This window comes from Acanthisitta chloris, unplaced genomic scaffold (genome assembly GCF_000695815.1).
Source record: "Acanthisitta chloris isolate BGI_N310 unplaced genomic scaffold, ASM69581v1 scaffold25412, whole genome shotgun sequence".
NCBI lineage: Eukaryota > Metazoa > Chordata > Aves > Passeriformes > Acanthisittidae > Acanthisitta > Acanthisitta chloris.
In genome coordinates this window covers 1,091-20,396 of record NW_008661402.1, presented here as the reverse complement: position 1 = coordinate 20,396, position 19,306 = coordinate 1,091, and the positions used below count along the sequence as shown (strand labels likewise).

At 50.5% G+C, this 19,306-nt stretch overlaps 1 protein-coding gene across 2 annotated transcripts in view; it reads right to left on the bottom strand.

The window, feature by feature from the left end:
- The window catches only part of SLC6A13 (solute carrier family 6 (neurotransmitter transporter), member 13), a 29,403-nt gene extending 10,464 nt beyond the window's left edge, over nucleotides 1-18,939 (bottom strand). The window contains exons 1-6 of one of the 2 annotated variants that reach the window (XM_009070221.1): nucleotides 18,719-18,939; nucleotides 14,960-15,094; nucleotides 13,864-14,004; nucleotides 13,177-13,261; nucleotides 10,805-10,937; nucleotides 6,735-6,869 (exon numbers count right to left, since the gene is read on the bottom strand). In XM_009070221.1, the coding sequence (XP_009068469.1) occupies nucleotides 6,735-6,869; nucleotides 10,805-10,937; nucleotides 13,177-13,261; nucleotides 13,864-14,004; nucleotides 14,960-15,094; nucleotides 18,719-18,932 (843 nt within the window). In that variant the 5' untranslated portion in view covers nucleotides 18,933-18,939. The remainder of the gene's footprint in view (nucleotides 1-6,734; nucleotides 6,870-10,804; nucleotides 10,938-13,176; nucleotides 13,262-13,863; nucleotides 14,005-14,959; nucleotides 15,095-18,718) is intronic. The other variant, XM_009070222.1, reaches the window with a different exon arrangement.
- Between the last annotated feature and the right edge of the window lie 367 nt (nucleotides 18,940-19,306).

Below are 19,306 nucleotides of genomic sequence, written 5' to 3'. Positions count from 1 at the left end.
GAGAAATATCCCTGGGACAGGAAAAGAGCTGGTGCTTTACCAGCCATGGTAGAAGCCAAATATCAAGACACCAAGCTTCTTTAGCTATGTGGATTATGAAGTGGCTCATTTTTAAAACCCAGTGATAACACTGACTATATGAGAATACCATGGGGTCTGTGGGCTCCCCACTGTGCCACCTGCTCTGCCCAGCACAACACCACTGGGTGCACTCTGGGCTGTGTGGGAGTCCGGCCCCAGGGGGATATCTTTAGAGAATACAGGACCTGCCTTAGCATAGAGCATATGCCACTTGAAGCAAGGCAGCTGTGGCTGAAACTGTAAATAAAGCTAAGCTTGGCTTGCAGAGCTTAAGATCCTACTTAGTCAGCATGACTCTGAGCACCAGCTCAGGGTGCATGCACTTTATTTCATGTTTTAAAAGGTTACTGCAGCTGTTGGGCCGAAGACCAAGCCACATTTACAACCTTTCCAGCCCCCTGGCACTTCCCAAATAGCTTGGGGGTCAATGGATTGCGACAAGACTGATGCCGTGGATGCTCCCGACTCACTAGTGATGGAGTGGAGCAGGGGCAGCAAGTCCAAGGACTACAGGATCACTGGGGTTGGAAGGCTCCACCCTCCTCAAGCCTCTCACCAAAAGCACCGTTGCCAGTCCAGCCCCCTGGGCTCACAGGGGCTACACAGACCATTTGCTTCAGCAAACAGCAACCCAAATCTTTCCACCCCAACCTGCTATCTGTGCTCATTGCTCTCCCTCTGCAGTGACTCAGAGAAACGGATTTTTTCAGCTGTAGCCAGGCCACTCTGACTAAAGGGGCTCACTGGGGACAGGCAGGCCTCTCTTTCCACTGCAAATAAAAGCATCCTGCTGTTCCGTGGTTGCTGCTCCCAAGGAGACTGGTAAAGTTTATCCTGTTCAGATTCTGCTGGCACATTGGCAGCATGGGTATTTTGATTTGATTGTTGTCTGCAGTTTTCTAAGTCAGCCAGTTTATTTAATTCATAATTCACTATCTTTGAACATGATGTTTACTCCAGTTTGTAATAACCTCCTGCTCTCTGCTTTTAGCCCAAACCTCTACACCTGAGCTGCAGTTACCCAAGATGGTTACGACCATTCCTTTGTCCCTTCATTTTCTCAGCAATATTCACTTTATTACATGCACTGAAATTTAATAGCCCCCCATACTAAAATAGTTCCTTCCTTAGGAAGATCTCAAAGCCCATACATGTAAGAGTATAGACCATTTTCAAGCAAAATATTGTTGAACCCCAGTGTCTGCCTGTGCTGGTTTTGGCTGGGGCGGAGCTAACTTTCTTCCCAGTGGCTAGTACAGGGCTATGTTTTGGGTTTGTACTGGACACAGTGTTGATAACATAGAGATGTCTTTGTCATTTCTGAGCAGAGCTCACACAGAGCCAAGGCCTTTGCTGCTTCCCATACTGCCACACTGGCAAGGAAGTTGGAGTTGCATGGGAGGTTGGGTGGAGACACAGCTGGGACAGGTGACCCCAACTGACCAAAGGGATATTCCATACCATAGGACATCAGGCTCAGTATATAAAGTTAAACCACTACAAAGCCTTACATCAAATACAGGTGCCATGCTGAGAAGTGCCAAACTCTGCCCATCAGCAAGCAGAGATGGTACAGCACAGAGTGGATCCATCCTGTGTGGAGTCACACTCAGTGTAATGCAGAGCAGAGAGCAAAACAACCCAAGTCTTGAGCTACAGCCCACCAGCACACCTTTTGCTCACAACTCAGCCTGCAGTACTTGTACTGCCCACAGCAATGTGCTGCCCCACACAGCACTCCAGCCCTGCCTTAACAGAGGACATCATGATTGCTAAGGTTTCACTCACCACAAGGCCCCCAGGGCATCATTTCCAGATGGTTGCCTTTCCCCTTTCACTCAGGACTGGCCCACAAGCCCCAGCCTGAAGCCCCAGCCCACACCCCACAGGGCTGCACAGCCTTGGGGCCCTGCTGCAAAGAGCACAGCACCCTGTGTGATGGGGGTACAGGTAGAGGGGGAACAGGTCACTCCCATTTCTGTGAAGTGTTCCTGGTCCTTCTGCCCAGCCGAGCATCGTGTTCCCAGTCCCGAGCCCCAGCTGCTCAGAAAATACATCCCTTGGCTCCCTGGAAGTGTGGGACAGGGGCTTTGCTCCCTGGTCCATCTCCGTGTGCCAACACTCAAGGCCCCCAGAATGCTCTATCTGAGAGTCCTGACCTCATGTCACCCCACACCTTGGGGCACTGCAGACCCCTAGGGACATTTTACACCCAGCAGGGCCTCCCACCATTGGAGTCTTTAAACACAAGAACACAAACAGGTTTCTGATTCATCCCCAAAAATGCAGCTATCTGCCTCAGGGAGGTGTGAAGGGGCAAGGGATGCTCTGAGGAGTGCTCCCTGCTGCCTGGGAAGCCAGGCTCTCTGGTCCTCCCTGCCCTGCTGCTTGTGGGCAGACAGACAGACAGACAGCTTTACTCCTTCCTGCTCTGTGAGTGCTGAGATCAGACCCAGCAAGGCTGCATGTCCCATGATGGCAGGGCTGACGAGAGGCATGGGAGAAGAAGGAGGAGGAAAACGAGGAGAAAGAAGCCCCACAAGGTAAATACAGCTGTGGCTCACCCCACGCAGATACATTGCTCCAGCAGAGAGGAGAGGATGCCAGCCCTGAGACCCTCTGGCACGCCCTGGGAGCAGCAAGTTCTCCCTTCCTGCTGCCCCATACCTGCCCTGTCCTCCAGGCAGCATGGGAGCAGCACCTGTGCCCGCAGACCCCGTGTGGGGCATTAGGACACACGGCAGGAGCAAGCAGAGCGTGCCAGCAGCAGCCCTGCCGACACATCCACCCACAGGCACAGCAGGTCATCCCCAGCACAGCACAAACACGCTGCCTCCAGCAAGGGGAAGCAGGGGGCTGGCAACAGCACAGACCCAGCACACGGAGTCAGGGCAAAGACCTGCTGGGAAGACAATAAATAAGGAGAACAAATAATATTTAGCAGGCCTGCAGTCGCCCTCCCTTCTTGCTGGGAAGCAGCAGCTCTTGCTGGCCATGGAGCAGCAGCAAGAAGGGCCTGAACTTGGAGAGTATCTGGGGCTCTGACCCCTTCCTCAGTGTGGCTACAGGGATTCATGTTTAATCCAGCAGGTCACAGCCCAGTAAGGTGTATTCATGTTTAATCCAGCAGGTCACAGCACAGCAAGGTGCACACACCTCTTGCCCTCCCTGTGGTGGCCTGAGGGACTTCTACTCAGTGCAGCATTGGCAGTAAGAGCTGATCCAGTCCAAATCATGAGCAGGACTTCAGCATTCTGCCTCTCCAGTCACAAGCAGAGTGGACAGATCCCCAAAAACCTGGGGACATCTTCCCTTGCCTCCATTTCCTGTCCTATCTGTTGGGAAGCAAGATGCCTGTGGGAAATCTACAGGGGCAAAAACTGCTCCAAAAAGCAACTGTCAGGAAAATGGGTGAGAGGAAATGAGAGGAACCTAGAGTAATGCACACCTCTGCCAGCCTTTGGCACATCCAGTGCTGCCCTGCCCCAGCCTTGGGGGGCCTTCAGCACATCTGGGGTGGGTGGGAAGCAGCTTGTCACAGAAAGGTCTTCCTTTAAAGAGAGACTGGATAAAGCACCAGGCAGTGCAGCAAAGTGGTGGGTTGTCTGGAAATCTCAAAAGGCTTTGAGAAACGTTTGCTACTTTTCCGGAGACAGATATGCTCAGAGGCTGCAGAGTTTAACCCCTTCTCCATTCTCACTCTGAATTTCATTAAATTTAGCTAAAATCACTTGGGACTTGGTACCAGAGTGAAAGGAAACTATTGCATTTCTTCTCTTTAAAGCAAATCCAAACACACAGCCAGACCTTTTTGCACCAAGCCTGTCAGTCATCTCTTTAAATCTGTTTAAGTGGTGCCTGTCAGTGGTATGAAAGCATGAGGCAACAGCACTTGAGAAAAGTTCTTTCAGTGACGAATTTCACATGCTTGAACCTGACTTCTACTCTGAATTCTCTCGTTTCAGCTTCTCACTAGTAGATCACATTGTGCCTCCTTCTCCTTAATCACAGTCACAAATTTCCAGCATTATCTACAGAGGGTGCAGTGATCAAGAGCAGAAATGGTGGACAACCCCAAGACCTTTTGGTTAAAACACAACCCATGCTATGAAATAAGTAGGAACCTTCTGGAGCACAGAAAGTGCAATCAAAGAGGGGAAAAACCACTTTGGGCCTAGTTATGGCTGACATGCTAATAACATAGTATTAGATATTATACATATTAAAAAAAAATGGGGCTGGGTTTTTGGATTTCTTCTATAGTCCAAAAGAGATGATCTCTTTGTTGGGTTTGCTGTTACCTGCTTGTATTTGTGCAGAACTGGACTTCACTATTCAAATCTTTTGTTTGGCATTTTCTCTGTATAGTCTGATCTACCTATCAAATGCAACTTATTTACCATTCTAATGATAATAATTTCATAGCTTTACAAAACAAAGATGCAGAAATATTCAGGGGACTGTAGACATCATGGCCAGAAGAGAACACCATCAATCACCTCACCTGAGCTCTGATAGGCAGGACTTCCCAGTTCTGTCCAGGGTCATTTGGCAGGTGAAAAGCAATGATTTCAGCCTGATATTCTGACACTTCATCACATCTCAGCTGCTGCCGCTCCCCTGGTAGAATCTGCTAAATAATTCATCCCCTCTTTCACCTAGTTTTTCATATACTTTAGAGGAGTTTTGATTTTGTCCCCTTGTATATTGTTTGGCCTTTGTTTAAACCTCCCCTTGAATCACAATAAGGCTCAGATTGGAGAGGGTTTTGTTTTGGTTTTTTTTATGTTCAGAATCCCTTCCCAGGCACTAAAGAATCTTCCACTTCTCTGGGCAGTGCAGGACTGTGGGTGAACAATTACAGCTCACTGTCCTTTGAGCACACATCGGTCCTAATCGACCTGGTCCCAGTGGGCTGGCAGGACTCACACTTCCCCTGCACAGAGAGAGGGAGGGAGGGATGGGTGCACACGTGTGGCTTAGGGCACCAACCCTTCCGTCTCTGATTGGGAAAGTGCAAGGGAAGCCTCAAGCCCTGTTCCTCTATTCAGTAGGATGGTTAACGCACGTAACCACTGCAGCCAGCTCCTGCTTTTCTCCCACAGAACTGAACCATTAATTGGGGAATGATGAGCAAGTCTTGCCCCACCTGGTTCATCAGATTTTTCTTCCCCTAGTTCAGAGCCATCCTCCTGCTCAGAAGGGTTACTCTGCCTTTCCACTGGTGCATTAGCATTTTCCAGGCTGGAAGGAAGCTGTTTCTAAAGCTCAGGCTGTGATTGCTTGCCAGGACAGATCTAGTGCCAACCATGCCACACCTGAGGTGCTTTAATTCAGTCCTCTGGGCAACAGAGCCACGGTAACAATAGGATTTTGCATAAGGGAATGAGCACCATTCAAAAATATGATCTCGTTTCAGAAGCCTCTTGCACCTCATCAGCACAAATGGAGACAGACACAAGCGCTGGAAACACAGACCTGGCCTCACCCCCTTCCAAGCCTTGCTGCACCTTTACACTGGGGGAGCAGCTACCCTCCCCACCTCCGGTCCACAGCCCAAACAAGAGAGCAGCTGACACTGCAAACTGGGATTTCTAACCTACTGTTCAAGCTCAGCCTTGACCAGAGTGCAACTTCCAGAAAGCTGTGTGGGAACTCTGAGTCCTTCCCATGATAAAAACCAGAGTGCCTGGAGCTGGAATCAGGACACTGCTGTTTAGCTCCCCAGATCAGATGCTGTAGGTCAAACTGACTTGTACAGAGCCACATGCACCCTTAGCACAGGCAGGACCCAGGGATGTCCTGCAGCCCCGGAGCGAACAGGCATCCTGTCTCCTCCAGCAGGGAAGGCAGGATCAGGTTGAGCTGTACCTCCCCCAGCACGTAGGTTCTCGTTCGCAAAATTAATAGCCATGGCAGCACTGGGGCTAGACCAGAAAGAGTTAATGGGGTTAGCAAAGGTTTTGCTGGCCTATTTTCCAGGCAGGCACCCTTTAATCTCCTTTGGAAACACCTTCACACAAAGGCTGGTAGAGCAGCTCAGCTGGAGCCAGGATTTAATGTGGAAGAACTTGTCCCAAAGAGATTAAAAGCAGCAGTCGGGGTGCTGGCCCTCCTTTCAGACAGGCAGGAATTTCTCACCAGGGATGGGAAGGCGAGGAGGGCAGTCAGATCCTGCGGACTGCTGCTGCAGCTTGCCACAGCTCCCATCATCCATGCACCCAGCATGCTTCCCAAGGAAGCCAGAGCACACAGCCAAGAGCAGGGCTCGTCCCCACCAGCTGCCAGCACGGTGCAAAGTGGCACCCCATGCACTGCCTGCCTCCGCAGCAGAGGAGCCTCCCCAGGAAAGGTGGGGAGAGCAGCTGGCACCACTTGTGATGAAGGCTTAAATCCCACTGCCCATACCCCTGAGCAATTCAGACTCAACTCAGACAGGAAGATATGGTAACAGCACTGGAGGTCAAGAGAGCAGGGACCATCAGAATATGCACAAATATCAAAGCCCTGCCTTATGGCCACAGAGTAGCAAAAGAGGAGGCAGAAGAAGAAATTGGAAGAAAGAGAGTGGGAAAACAAAGAGGAGAGAGTGAGGGCAACCACAGGAATCCGTGCAAGCACAGGTCAGCCATTCAGTCCCCCATCCACCTTACCTGGGGGTCCCCAAGGCGACTGATGTCTGGATAAAGGTAAAAGAGGATTCCCTGGGATGCCCCAGGTAGGGAGACTCCCCTGATCAGCAGAACAATCAGCATGATGTATGGGAACGTGGCTGTGAAATACACCACCTGGGAGGAGGATGAAGGGATAAGTGTGAGTAAGCACAATGGGCCAGAGCACAAAGTGCTGGCTGGCAAAACAGCATTGACCCCTGGGCTGGGAGAGGTGGACAGCAGCTTTGCCAAGCACTTTTCTCTCTCCTGCAGTAGAAAGAAATGCGTTTTAAATGTGTCCAGAAAACTTGTGATGTGCCATTGCATGTCTGGAACCAGACAACACCTTCTAGTCCTAAGAGCAATCCAGACCCTGAGTAAGGCTGACACCAGGCTGGAATCAGAGTAGCTCTACTGAAGCCAGCAGTGTAATATCGACATCCATCAGAGAAGGAGCTGCCCCCAGTATCCACCTGCACATCCCTACTCCAAGCAGAGTCTGAGTCACACGTAGGTAGTCCCTTCTCCACAGCATTGAGAGGCAAGGGTGAAGGAGCATGCAGATAAAAGAGACACCCTGAAACATGATTGCCACTGACAGCCCACCAGGGACAATGCTGGGGTCCCCCACTCAGGGCTGGCACTGGCAATGGGCTTGTGCCCACCACTCCCCACTGCAGTGACTCACAGCTGCTGCCTCTGCCTGGCCCCTGCTCAGTTACCTGGCACAGGTCTCTCAGGCAGAGCAGGGTGGCATGGCTCAGAGGCGCTGCCAAGGATGCAGATCCAAACAGGACCTTTAACCCGTGTCCTCTTGGGTTTTATGCCACCAGCTCCACAAGCAATGCAGATGTGCTCAGGTAGGGTTGAAATCACTTCCCCTAGCAAAGGACACACGTCCTCTGGGGGAAAGCTAGAGGTCAGTGCCAGCTAATACTTTCAGGGACTTCACCTGTGGCAAACATAACACTGAATATGAGGATTACCCGGGTACATTCATGGCTGTTTAGGCTAATTGCTGTAGCATGCCACAGCTACAACAGATTGTAGTCTGTGTTTTGCACATAAACAAACTGATATCAAAGGCTCACTTGGCCTCCCCCAGCAATTCAAGGTAGGACATTAAGCCCTTTATATTGCTTCTGCACCTTTGAGAGTTACTGACCATCTTGAAAAGAGGTTGTTAGGTCTGTTGTATTGTGCTAAGCCAGAAGAGAAATGTTGCTTCTTCAGGTTTTTCCTGTGTGGACATGCTGAGTGAGGGCTTGCATCAGCATGCTGCACCTGAACAATACCCTACAGCTCTTTTCCAAGCTTTGGCAGTTGCACACTGGAGAGCTAAGATTCATCTCTGGAAGAAATGTAAAATGGAGTGATGTGAAATGGTCCACTTCTCACACCTGCCCATCCATCCAAAATAAGTTGTTTCAAAATCCCCCTAAAGCCCACCATCCCTTAGCAGGAATCACAGGCTCTGCCACAGCTATTGAGTTTCTGCATTGGAGGAAGTCTTACTAAGAACAAGCATACAGTTTCCCTGGACAGTATGACCACATTGCCTCTGGGTAATCCTTATGATCTGAGTAGGGTTTCAAAAAGAGATTTTTTGGACTCCTTTTTTGGACTCCATCTGAAAGAGCCACATCCAAAGCACCTGAGGCTGCAGTGTGAATCCTCCTCTAAGTCAAGATATACACTCTTCGGTGATTCAGTTTTGTTTTGTAGAACAGAAGGATTTGAAACATATCCCATCTTTGAAAACTCACAATACTAGATTACCCTTTCTGTCTACATCTCCATGTTTTCTATGCATTTCACATGCCCTACTCTCTATATATTGTGGCAGACTTGGGTAACACCACAAAGGTCAGTGAAAAACACCTCCTTGACAATGCTCAGGGTTGCCAGAGATGTCTGTGTGAGCAGATCCATCCCTGTCCCTATGAATCTGCACCCTGAGGACTGAAGAAACCCGGGGACAGCATCCTTTAGCACACACAAGCATCATCATTCATTTCATTCTCCAATTTTCAAGGCAACTGATTTAGAACTCTTCAGTGATAGTTAATGAAATCCACAGGTCCTGCGAGTGTAACCATCAGCACTGTGCTTAACACACAACCAAAGTCTTCCTTCAGGAAATAACAGGATGCAAATCTAATATTTCTTGGCCCATGAAAGCAAGATTGAAAACAAAAATCATTGCCTTTGAAACCTAATGCACATTATTCTGGGATGACAGGTTGCATATTCTTGGCTGGATCTCTAAATAATATCAGTTGTAGGATCTCAGAATACAAACAGGTGGTTGCCTGGTATATGACTTGGATTCACATTTTGGTACCATCCTATGTGCTTTACAGCCTGTGCAAACTAGTGTATAGAGCTTTTCACTTAACAGTCACTCACATCTCCACTGAGACCAGAGGCCTGAATTTGGAGAATGTTTTGCTGGATTAAGAGTGCCAAACTTCTATCGAACAACAGGAACATCTGGATCCAATGAGATATTACTCAGCCCTTGGCTTAGACCCAATCGTTTTATTTCGCAGGCATTGTTACCACTATGCTGCATTCACTAGGAACCTTGCTGGGGTCAGTGTGAGCATTCTGTCACATGCTGGTCAACAACATCCAGGGTTTTATTTGAATCCGATCCACATGCCTCAGCAAAGTGGTTCCATCTGTGACAACCTCCTGCATCTGCCAGCACTCCTTGGGGTCGCACAGGCTCTGTGCTGGAGGATGCAAACGCTGCTGCCGTTCTAGGCAGGGCGATTTCAGCTCCTGGTGTTTGCCCCTCAGGCAAATCCCCAGAAGTAAGGTATATCTCTTCTCCAGTGGGATTGTATTCCCAGAGCCATTGTCTTAGATTATTAAATATGTGGAGGGTGGATAAACCTATGGACACTGTTACTTCACTGAAAGAAGGTTTCTGTTTTCAAGAAGGTCCCACCATCACTAGTACTTTTAGCTACAAACGCTTGCATTCAACCTAGAACTTCTATCTAAAATAGATTAATTTTTCTCAACATTTCCCACACTATGTTTGCTGTATCTTAGTAGCATATTTGCTGTTACTAGACTTCCTTTGCTTTCTTTACCAGGTCACCACAGCAAGCAGTTGCTCTTTTCTTCTAATTTTACTTCATGAAAACCATAAAATACCATCTCTACAAGCTGCTTGATTTCCCTGTCATGTTTCACAATCCCAGACCATTCTTAAAGCAGGAGAAACTGCTAACATCCATGCCATCGCCTTGATGGAAATGGGTGCAGCTAAAATTTACACCCCATCACACATGATGTCTTGTTCAAGACATGCAGAGAAGACACCATTTAGGAAACACACTAAACCTTTTCATTTCCATCTGCTCTTGCTGGCTCCAGACAAAGCTGGCTGGGAATGGGGTCAGGAGACGGTGGCAGAAACTAAGTAATGGGGTCAGTGCAAGTGCCTGTGGCCCACTGCACAGAGGAAGCATGGAATGGAGCTGGACAGTCACACCAACCATTCTCAAAAGCATTCAAATAAATAACTGTGCTGACTAGTGTGGGAGGGGGAAAAGGAGACCTTTATTGCCGGAGAATACGATGGTAGGAAGAGCTGGGACAAACAACAAGAACAAAAGACAACCCCCATGGCTTTGAGGCCATCAGAGTTACTTTTGTTTATATCTAAAGAACTTGAAGATTTTCCAGCTGCACTTGCCAGCAGAAAACATACTGCTTGCTCACACCATGGTGGGAGAGAAGAGAATGTGCAAACACCCCATACATAGGAAGACTGCAGGGTGTCCTGGGCCTGTGGATGGAGAGGGACCAGATGGGGATATACATCCGGGAAGCTAAAGCTCTGAGATGCCTCAGTGCTCCTATCATTTCCTGTGCAAAACACGGAGCCTGGCTCACACTCCTGCTGCAAACTGAGTCCTACAGGCTCCTGCCAGCTTATGCAGAGAGTGGGCCCTAGGGGGATCTCTAGAAACCTCTGAACCTATAGAAGGTGAGTAGAACAAGTGCCCCAGCTATGCTCAATGAAAAAGGCCTGGTCTGAACCAAGGACTCACCTTGCCTGTGGACTTGACCCCTTTCCAAATGCAGAAGTAACAGATGATCCATGCCAGTAAGAGACACAGAGCCAGCTCCCAGCGGAGACCACCCAGGTGCTGGATGCCATCAGAAATCTTAAGCACTCGCCTCCTGCGTTGGGGAGAAGCAAAGGAACATGCATGTGTTGCTGGTGTTGGCCACTAATGTTCCCTGTCTTACTAACAAGATTCAGGTCTGAGCTGCAAGCCTCGGGGGAATCAAGCAGCGCTCTCCCCGGGAAAGTACTGCCAGCCCAGCAGATCACACATGAACACTTGCTTCTACACTCACTCCAGGGCTGACCTGTTGGGCCAAGACATTTCTTCTTTCTGTCCTCTCCCACCATTCATCTGTCTTGTCCTCCATGGTAAGAGCTTTTTCTCTGTAAGATCATGCAGCACTTTGCACACACAGGCCTTTCTCACACACATTACAAAGCTCACCTACATTTCTGACAAGTTCCAAACCTCAGAGTGAAGAGTACACTGCAGTTGCTGTGCAGAATAAATCAGGACCACCCAAGAAGTAATGCTGTCCAACCCCTTCTCCATAGCACACTTCCTCTGTCTTTAGAGGCAGGACACAGAGCAGCATAGCATCCCATTCTGTGACTAAGATCCAACCAACACTGCCATGATCCCTGCTACACAGTTAGAAGAGGCCACCTTGGGCATCCTCTTTCAAACAGTGTGGAGATCAGATCCTGGGCTAGATGGACCTTGGTTCAGATAAGGCCAGTTAATAGCAGCTTTCCATGTCACATGTATGTCAAATCTTTCTCCTCACTTACAGAAGTAAGGATTCACTCTCCTCCATCTCCTACACCATACAGATGGACCTGAGTGTGAAACACCAGGTGCAGTTCCAAAACCCCAAGTCTCAGCCAGGCAGAAAGGGATATACACTACCCTGGAACCCAGCAGCAATGCCCACCCTGCTGCAAAAACAGTGATTATCCCAAAACCAATGTGCTGCTCGAGACCCATAGTCTCAGACACACTGCTGCCCTTCCTGCCCCACAGCCTTGCAGCAGATTTGGAGGATGAGAGAGGGGTTGGAAAAATCCCACTGCTCTCCCAGATATGTTTCATCATTTTGCTCTTTGCCTGCTTCTGAGGATGTGGACTCTAACCAGTCCACATCCTGGGGAAAGGGTGCTAGTGGACCATAACTAACTGGGTGCTGTACTGCAGCCAGAAGAGGCCTCAGGAGTGTGCCACCAGCCCCTCTGCAGGTCAGAGCTTCTCAAAGAAATGCTGGCCTCCTTCCTCCCTGCACAGAGAGGGCAGGAACAGATGTTGCATCAGAAGCAATGGGCAGCTGAAATTTCCAATTCCATGTGCTCATTCCCCAGTAACAGGGGTGGGCACAGCAGTGAGGGAAACACCAACTTTTCCAGCATCCAGCCTCAGGAAAAGCAGGATTAGCCACCATCTAATCACACATGAGCAGCAGGCAGGAGCAGAGTGCAGGCTCAGGAAGCACATAGGAGACAAAGAAAACCTAAAAACTTCGAAGTTTAAAAGCAGCATCCCTGTGCTGAGCCAGGGTTGCCCTGGGGTCACTGTGCCTGTGCTCCATGCGCTGGCAGCACCCAGCAGCACTGCTCAGGGCAGCAGAGACATCCATCTAAACACTCAGGGCAAATGCTTGGTGGCAGCAGAGGGGTTACTTGCACAGTCCATTAGGGTGCAGTGCTTAATTGGGCCTGCTCTTCCAGAGGATGCTGAGGGTCATCAGAGATCCCAAGCCAACAGGCCCATGCCTTCATGCCAGAAATACAGCTACTCTGTACCTTAGGGTAAAGGGGAGAAAACAATGAAAATGACCAAATTTTGGCTTGAAATCAGCTGACCCTAGCACTTAATTTCAATTTTGCTGAGTTTCTCTCCTCAGGATCACTTGCATATTAGACATTCTCCAGTGAAAACATCACTTCTTTTTCTGTTTTTAAGACCAGCTCACATAGAAAAGTCACCACACACCATGCCAGAGCCTCTTGGGAACATGCTGGTATCACACAGCATTGTGGATTCAAAGCAAAGAGGTCAGTAAGACCAAGTAGGCCAAAAGGTCCAGAGGGACAGGAATACAACATCAGAGAAGAACAAAGTCAGATGGCTTTGAGGCATGCCAGCACAGCTCCAGACAAACACCACAAGCCCAGCGATGTCACCCTTGATTGGCAGTGCTGCCCCTGAGAGCATTCACTCTGACTTGCCCAGCTTCCCCTCTTGTGTCCTCTGCTGGCAAGCGTGGGTTAATAGAATGTGCTGCTGCAGGGGTTGTCCCTTGCCCAGATAAAACATGCCTGAGAGGAAAGGGGTGCACAGGCCTGTCCTTTACTTACTCCCAGAACTCGATGACAGGGGAGGTGGCATTTTCACTGGTCACATTGAAAGTTGAGTTCGCCCTCTGGAGCTCCATGCAGTTCCCTGTAGGAGAAGCCCAGACAGAGAGGGAGCATAAGCAGCAGTGCCTGGAGTACCAGAGAATCTGAAAAATCCCTCCCTTTCTGTCCACAGTGTTAACACTCATCGACATTGACTCTTGGGACAAATTTTGTATAGTCCCAAAGATGAACAAAAAAGTTCCCTCCAGGGAAAGGCTGGCAAGGAATGTGGGTCACTCAAGGTGATTGCATTTAATTTTTCCTTCCAGTGGGCACAGTCCCAACCAGCACTGAGTCTGTGACTAACACAGAGAACAGGACGGCTGGAAGAGGTCAAGAAGGAGGGTGTCCATGGTGGCTGGAGCCCAGAGCAGGAGCCACCACAGAGGTCACCCCTGCATGGCACTGGCTGTGTGCTGCAAGTGGTTGGGCAGTGCCAGCAATGGCACTCTCGAGCAAAGAACCAGATCAGCTGAGTCTCTTCCCCTAATGTGCCAGCAGCACTGCAGTGACCCAGCACCCCCCACCTCTATGCCGAGCCTACACAGGAGCAAGAAGACACTCTCCTGAGGTTTGGCCCTGGGCAGCAGCAGGTTTTCCTCAGTCAGGATCTGGTGGAGGACTAGGACAGGATTCCACACCCACCTGTGTTCCACTCATGGTCACAGCTGCCCCAGGGGAGGTCAATGGTGAATGAACTGAAGAGATAAAACAAGGCCCAGGCCAGGACAATGATGTAGTAGAAGTTCAGCAGTATGACGATGACCTGTGAGGCGTAGCCAATTCCTGCAGAAAGTGAGCCCCGAAGGCAGGTGACCCACATGCTGGGGATGGGAACAGGACTCCCTCTGGGAGGCATCACCCAATGCTTGTGTCTGCTGCTCTGCATTTGGAGCACGCTGCCAGATGAATGCCAGTGGGGCAGAGGCCAGAGCCATCACCCCTCCCCAAAGCCCACCATGCCACCTCAATGGGCATCCAAGCAAGGACCCTGGGCATCCCCCCTTCCTGCTGCCCCACTGCAGCCTCCCCTGATGAAAGGGTGGCAATGGAAGGGACTCTGGGCAGGGGATGGGCAGATTATGGTTGGACAGACACCCAAAGGGACAGACATACAGTGACATTCCAACTGCTGAGTAACACTCTTCTAACAAAATTCACTTTCTGTATTTTTCATTCATCCCTTTTCAATTTCATTTGGGAAGCTCTTGTATTAACACCACACACCTTCTCTGGATGGTACTGAAGGAGCATCGAAAGTGTCTTGAGGCTGGATGACTGTGTTGAAAGAGTGCTAGAAACGGAGAGTTTGACTGCTAACAATTTATTAAGCACTCTGACACCCTTCACCACTAAGGTTGTAAAGCCACCTGCAAACTCAGGAACATGACATAGGATTGACTTTAAAAAACAGCAGTATGCTTTAGATTCCTCATAACCACCGGAAGCATTTTCCCCCTTTAGCTCTTGGAGAACAGGCTTGATTGAGCACAAAGCTCCTGGCAAGAGCTGTGGCCATGGAGCAGGAAACCAGGATGCAATGCAGTGCTGGAAAGTGTTTGGTGAAAAAGGAAATCAATTTTCCCAGCATGACTTTGGAAAGAGGGCAGTCAGTGGCCCTCCCAGGCTGGGGAGCAGGGGTGGGCAAAGGTGTGCGGGGATATGTAATGATCCAGGCTGTGGGGAGAGACATCACTGCTCCTCCTCACCCCTCAGGGTCTCCCCACCTCCCCCCACTCACCTTCAAAAAGGGGGCAGATCCTGCGCCAGGCTGTCACCCCTCCCTGGCTGGTGTACTGCCCCAGCGCCGTCTCCAGGAAGAAGACAGGGATTCCGCAGGTGAAGAGGAAGATGAGGTAGGGAATGAAGAAGGCACCTGGCAGATTCAAGTGGTGGATAGGAAAATAAGCCCCATGGGGTGACTGGGGTCAGGCTGTCTCCAACCTGACAACATGAAGGTTCTTCCTGGGTAGGACAGCCTGAGAGGGATGAGGCTGTGGGCACAGGAAGATCACGAATGAAATGCCAGGACAAAGGGATTTTCCTCACATTTCATCTCCTGAAGTGATGTGATTGCATGAGACACTCAATGTTTACAGAAAATGGAGAGGAAAGGAAGGTTTCTAGGCCTGATTTTGTGCAGAAAAGAAACAAGTCACCAATAGCTGTATGGAAATAGAGAAGCACACCCTGCTATAAAGCCAGTACGACTTCTAATCACGCTGGTGACTCCTTTCACATAGATTGTTCTGACTGAACAAGCTGACAAGCTGAGGGATGACAACACCAAGGCACTGAGTAGCACAGGGGGACGGACACCTTGGCCCAGTCTGTGGGTTTGCTCCAGTCATTTGCTCACCCAAAAGCAGCAGACGTGCAAACGAAAAGCAAGTAGTGCAAGACAGTGTGTACCTCACACCAGCAGCCAGGACTGCCCTTCTGTTCAAGCCCCATCAAGAAACAGGCAGGGAGAGAGAAAATGCATCAGGCTTTTGATTACCTCAGGCTAATGTTAAATGCAGTAATGGCCTTTACTCCACAGAGCACAGGAGACAGCCCTGCAAGGTGGTCCCTGCTCCCTGCTGCATCATGTGTCACTGAAGCTGCTCAAGCCCTGCTGCAGAGGCAGGGACACAGGTCAGGAAAGGGATAGACCTGAGCTGGGCTGTGGTAGGCTCAGAGGGATATTCAGGGTTGGAGTTGGCCACCCAACCAGCCACTAGCCATGGTTTCTCTGCACAGGCCTTTTCCTCACCTTTTCCCTCAGATAATTAGCTCTGGGCTGAGGTCAGTGCAGGTATATAGGAAAAATCAACCCCACTGTGCAAGTAAACCCAAACCCTGAGAAATTTCATTGAGAAGCTTAGCTAGCATGCAGGGGCAGGGAGAGGGGAGGGGGGCTCTAGGGACTGGCCAGAAGTCCCACCCTGTGCAGAGTTGGGGTGCAGACAGGGGTCCCTCAGCGTGCCCAAGCTGCCCCCGTGCTGGGCTGACCTCCCTCTGGCACAGCCTCATCCACCCTGCAGGTGAACCCTGCAGAGAGCAAAAGGGGAAACGCAGCCACACCTGCCTGCCATGCCCTCCCATGTGCAGGGCTTGGCCTGGGGACCGAGGGTCTGAGCAGCACTGGGGAGCGGTGCCAGCAGCCACACTACCAGACAGGCTCCCCTGGTATTTCCCAATTCTGGGGCCAGCCTGCCCAGGGAGGGCCTGACCCCACCACAGGAGATGAAAGCAAGAGCAAACAAGAGCAAAAAGAACAATTTATTGCTCTTCTTTGGTTTTTTCTCCCCTATGTAGGGCCTTGGTATCAGACACTGAGCACAAATACGTAAAGGACTACTCTTCGTCATGTGAAAATATCCCTAAAGAAAGGAAAAGTAATTGGCTCTTTGCATAACTCAGATTTTACAGATACCTTTTTCATGAAGAGGCTTAGATTTAGGCAAGCAAAGCCAGAGCTGAGGGCAGTTATCACCACTGCCTACATACAGCTCAGCACCCAGCGGGGCAGAGCTACACGGGACGGATGGCAGTGCTGGCACGAGAGCAATGACTGACCTGGGGCTGGGAATTCAATAAAGGCCCTGCACCTTCACCACAGAATGAATGAAGCAAGTGCCTGGTCCAGCCTTTTCAAAGGAGTATAGGACAAAACCTTTGGCAGCTTTTAAAATTAAACTTGAGGTGTTATAAGGAGTTTGATGCAGCACTGTCTGGGGTAGGGAGGGAGCCTTGAGGCAGGAGGGAGCCTTGTATCCTGCACAGCCTCATCACACTGCTCTGCCCCAGAAGAAGTCTTCTAGGGAACAATTCCCTCTCTGCACAAGCGTGTCATGCCCCATCCTTACACTAGCCTCATGGGAAGGGAGCTGGAGGTGAAAACTTTCCGTGAGACTTCGAACTTCTCATAGCCTCTGCTGCTTCATGGGGGTTTGCTTCAGGCCCATTTCAGCAGGGGAAAATAAAGCTGAAAACCCCTTTTTGTCTTGTCTTTGCTGTCTGACCACATATGGCAGCTCCCCTTTCCCCAGAGCTCTCCCCTGTGCCCAGGGCAAGGGGTGCCAGGACAGCATTCCATGCTATTCCCATCGATGGAATATTACCCAGGAAGGGTGCACAGTAAGAGCAGACACAGCTCAACAAGCAGCCAAGAAACATTTCCCATAGAAAAAGATAATGTGGAAAATCCTTTTTCAACAGGGCAAGAAACTGTCTGACCACCTGGCAAAGAGAAACAAGCACTGAGCAAAGCACATCGTGAAAGTAGCTAACCAGTGCTTAATCCTCTTTTATGCCACTGGGATGAAAGCAGTTTAGTGAGGCCCATGAGACTAGCCCAGGCTCAAGCCAGGGGATTTCAGCCCCAGGTCCCCAGCACTTGCTTCCCACCACCTCCCAGCTAAGCACTGTTTCCCCACTCCCTTGTCCTTCCGGAGGGCCCAATTAGCAATTAATCACCAGACAGGGAGAGCAGCTCCCTCTCTCTACATGTCACCCAGCCAAATTCGGGAAAAGCTTTGGGTTTTCAAGTTTTTTAACCATTTTCTCCCTTAAAAGGCAGCCACAAACACCTGTAAAAGCCCACAGCAAACCACCACCTGCCAAAGTGAGCCCAGCTCTGTTGCCAAGCCACAGGACAGCCCAGCCTCGTGGGGATTAGTCCCCTGTCGCTGCCGAGCACAGCCTGAGTGGCACTGACTGCTGGCACCTCCACGCTGGCAGCAATGCCCTGCTCCCTGTATGTGCATTGGGCACATCCATCCACACAACTCCCAGCCCTGCTGTGGGGTTCAGAGGCAGGGCTCACCTCTCCCATATGCTTGCAGTCCCAACAGATGCCAAGGGGGTACCATGGCATGCAGGAGAGATGCTGTACTTCTACACCGAGGCAGAGAAAACCCCTTCATTCTGGCCTATCCCTGCCACCTGACTCCAGCACCTGGAGGACACATCTCCATGGACATGCACAGGACCAGGACCTGTGGTCAAGAGCTCCTTGGAGTCCCCCTGAACTTCCTGGAAATGCTGCAGCTCCTCACAGAACCTGCAAAGACATCAGTGCCCCATGACCTCCCATACTGCTCCCTACTCTGCCACCAGGACCCACTGTCTGATTTGCACAGGGTGCCTGGGGCGAGACACACTGCTCAGAGAGCTGAGCCCCCTCCCTGCTCCTCCCACCTCAGCAGCAGGACCAGAGCTCTGCATGGCTCAGGGGAACACAGCTATTACACAGCTATAGCCATCAGAAACCCTGGGGCATTGCTGCTCAGTTACCCATGTCCCCCGGGTCAAAAGAGCCCCTGCCTGGGGCCCAGACAGTGGCACCATGCTGGCAGGTTGGCATCCTCTCCAGGCTCATGACTTGGGCATTGCTGAGAAGCTGCTGCCAGCACTGGGCAGGGCCAGACAGGGATGTGGCAGAGGCAGGAGGGATCCCAGAAGGATGCTGGTGACCAGGTGCCCCTCAGGCTGGCAGGACCAGGGCTGCACTTACCTCCACCATTCTTGTAGCAGAGGTAGGGGAAGCGCCAGACATTTCCCAGGCCGATGATCTCCCCAGCCACAGACAGGACATACTCCAGCTTGTTGTTCCACTGACCACGCTCCAGGGTCTGGTCCTTCTCCTCTTCTTCCTTCTCCTTTTCCACGCCAGGGTGTGCCGGCACCATCTCACCATTGCTGACAGCGCCAGGGATGCTGTAATCCATCCCACCTTCAGGAGGAGTTTCCTTCGTTATGGTCAGCACAAGCCATAAAATGAGGCAGAAATTTGGGCTATGGGGGGCAAAAGGGGCAAGGGCATGCACACACATAAAACTGTTCCTCTCTTGCTCCTCATACTGATTGCTGCTGGCACGAGGCACTAAGGGCATGCATGCACTTTTACTCTGGAGTCCAAAATCAGTCCTTCAAAGCCACTATTAGTTTAATTATTTTTAAATTGGCTCATCTCAAGACAGTCCTACTCCTGGAAGCCCACCCCTGCAGCACAGCATTGCACAGGAGACTCAGTGGCTCAGCCAGGCTGGAGCTCCCACTGCTCGGGGAACAGACTTCGGGCTGGAGGGAGATGAGAGCAGGA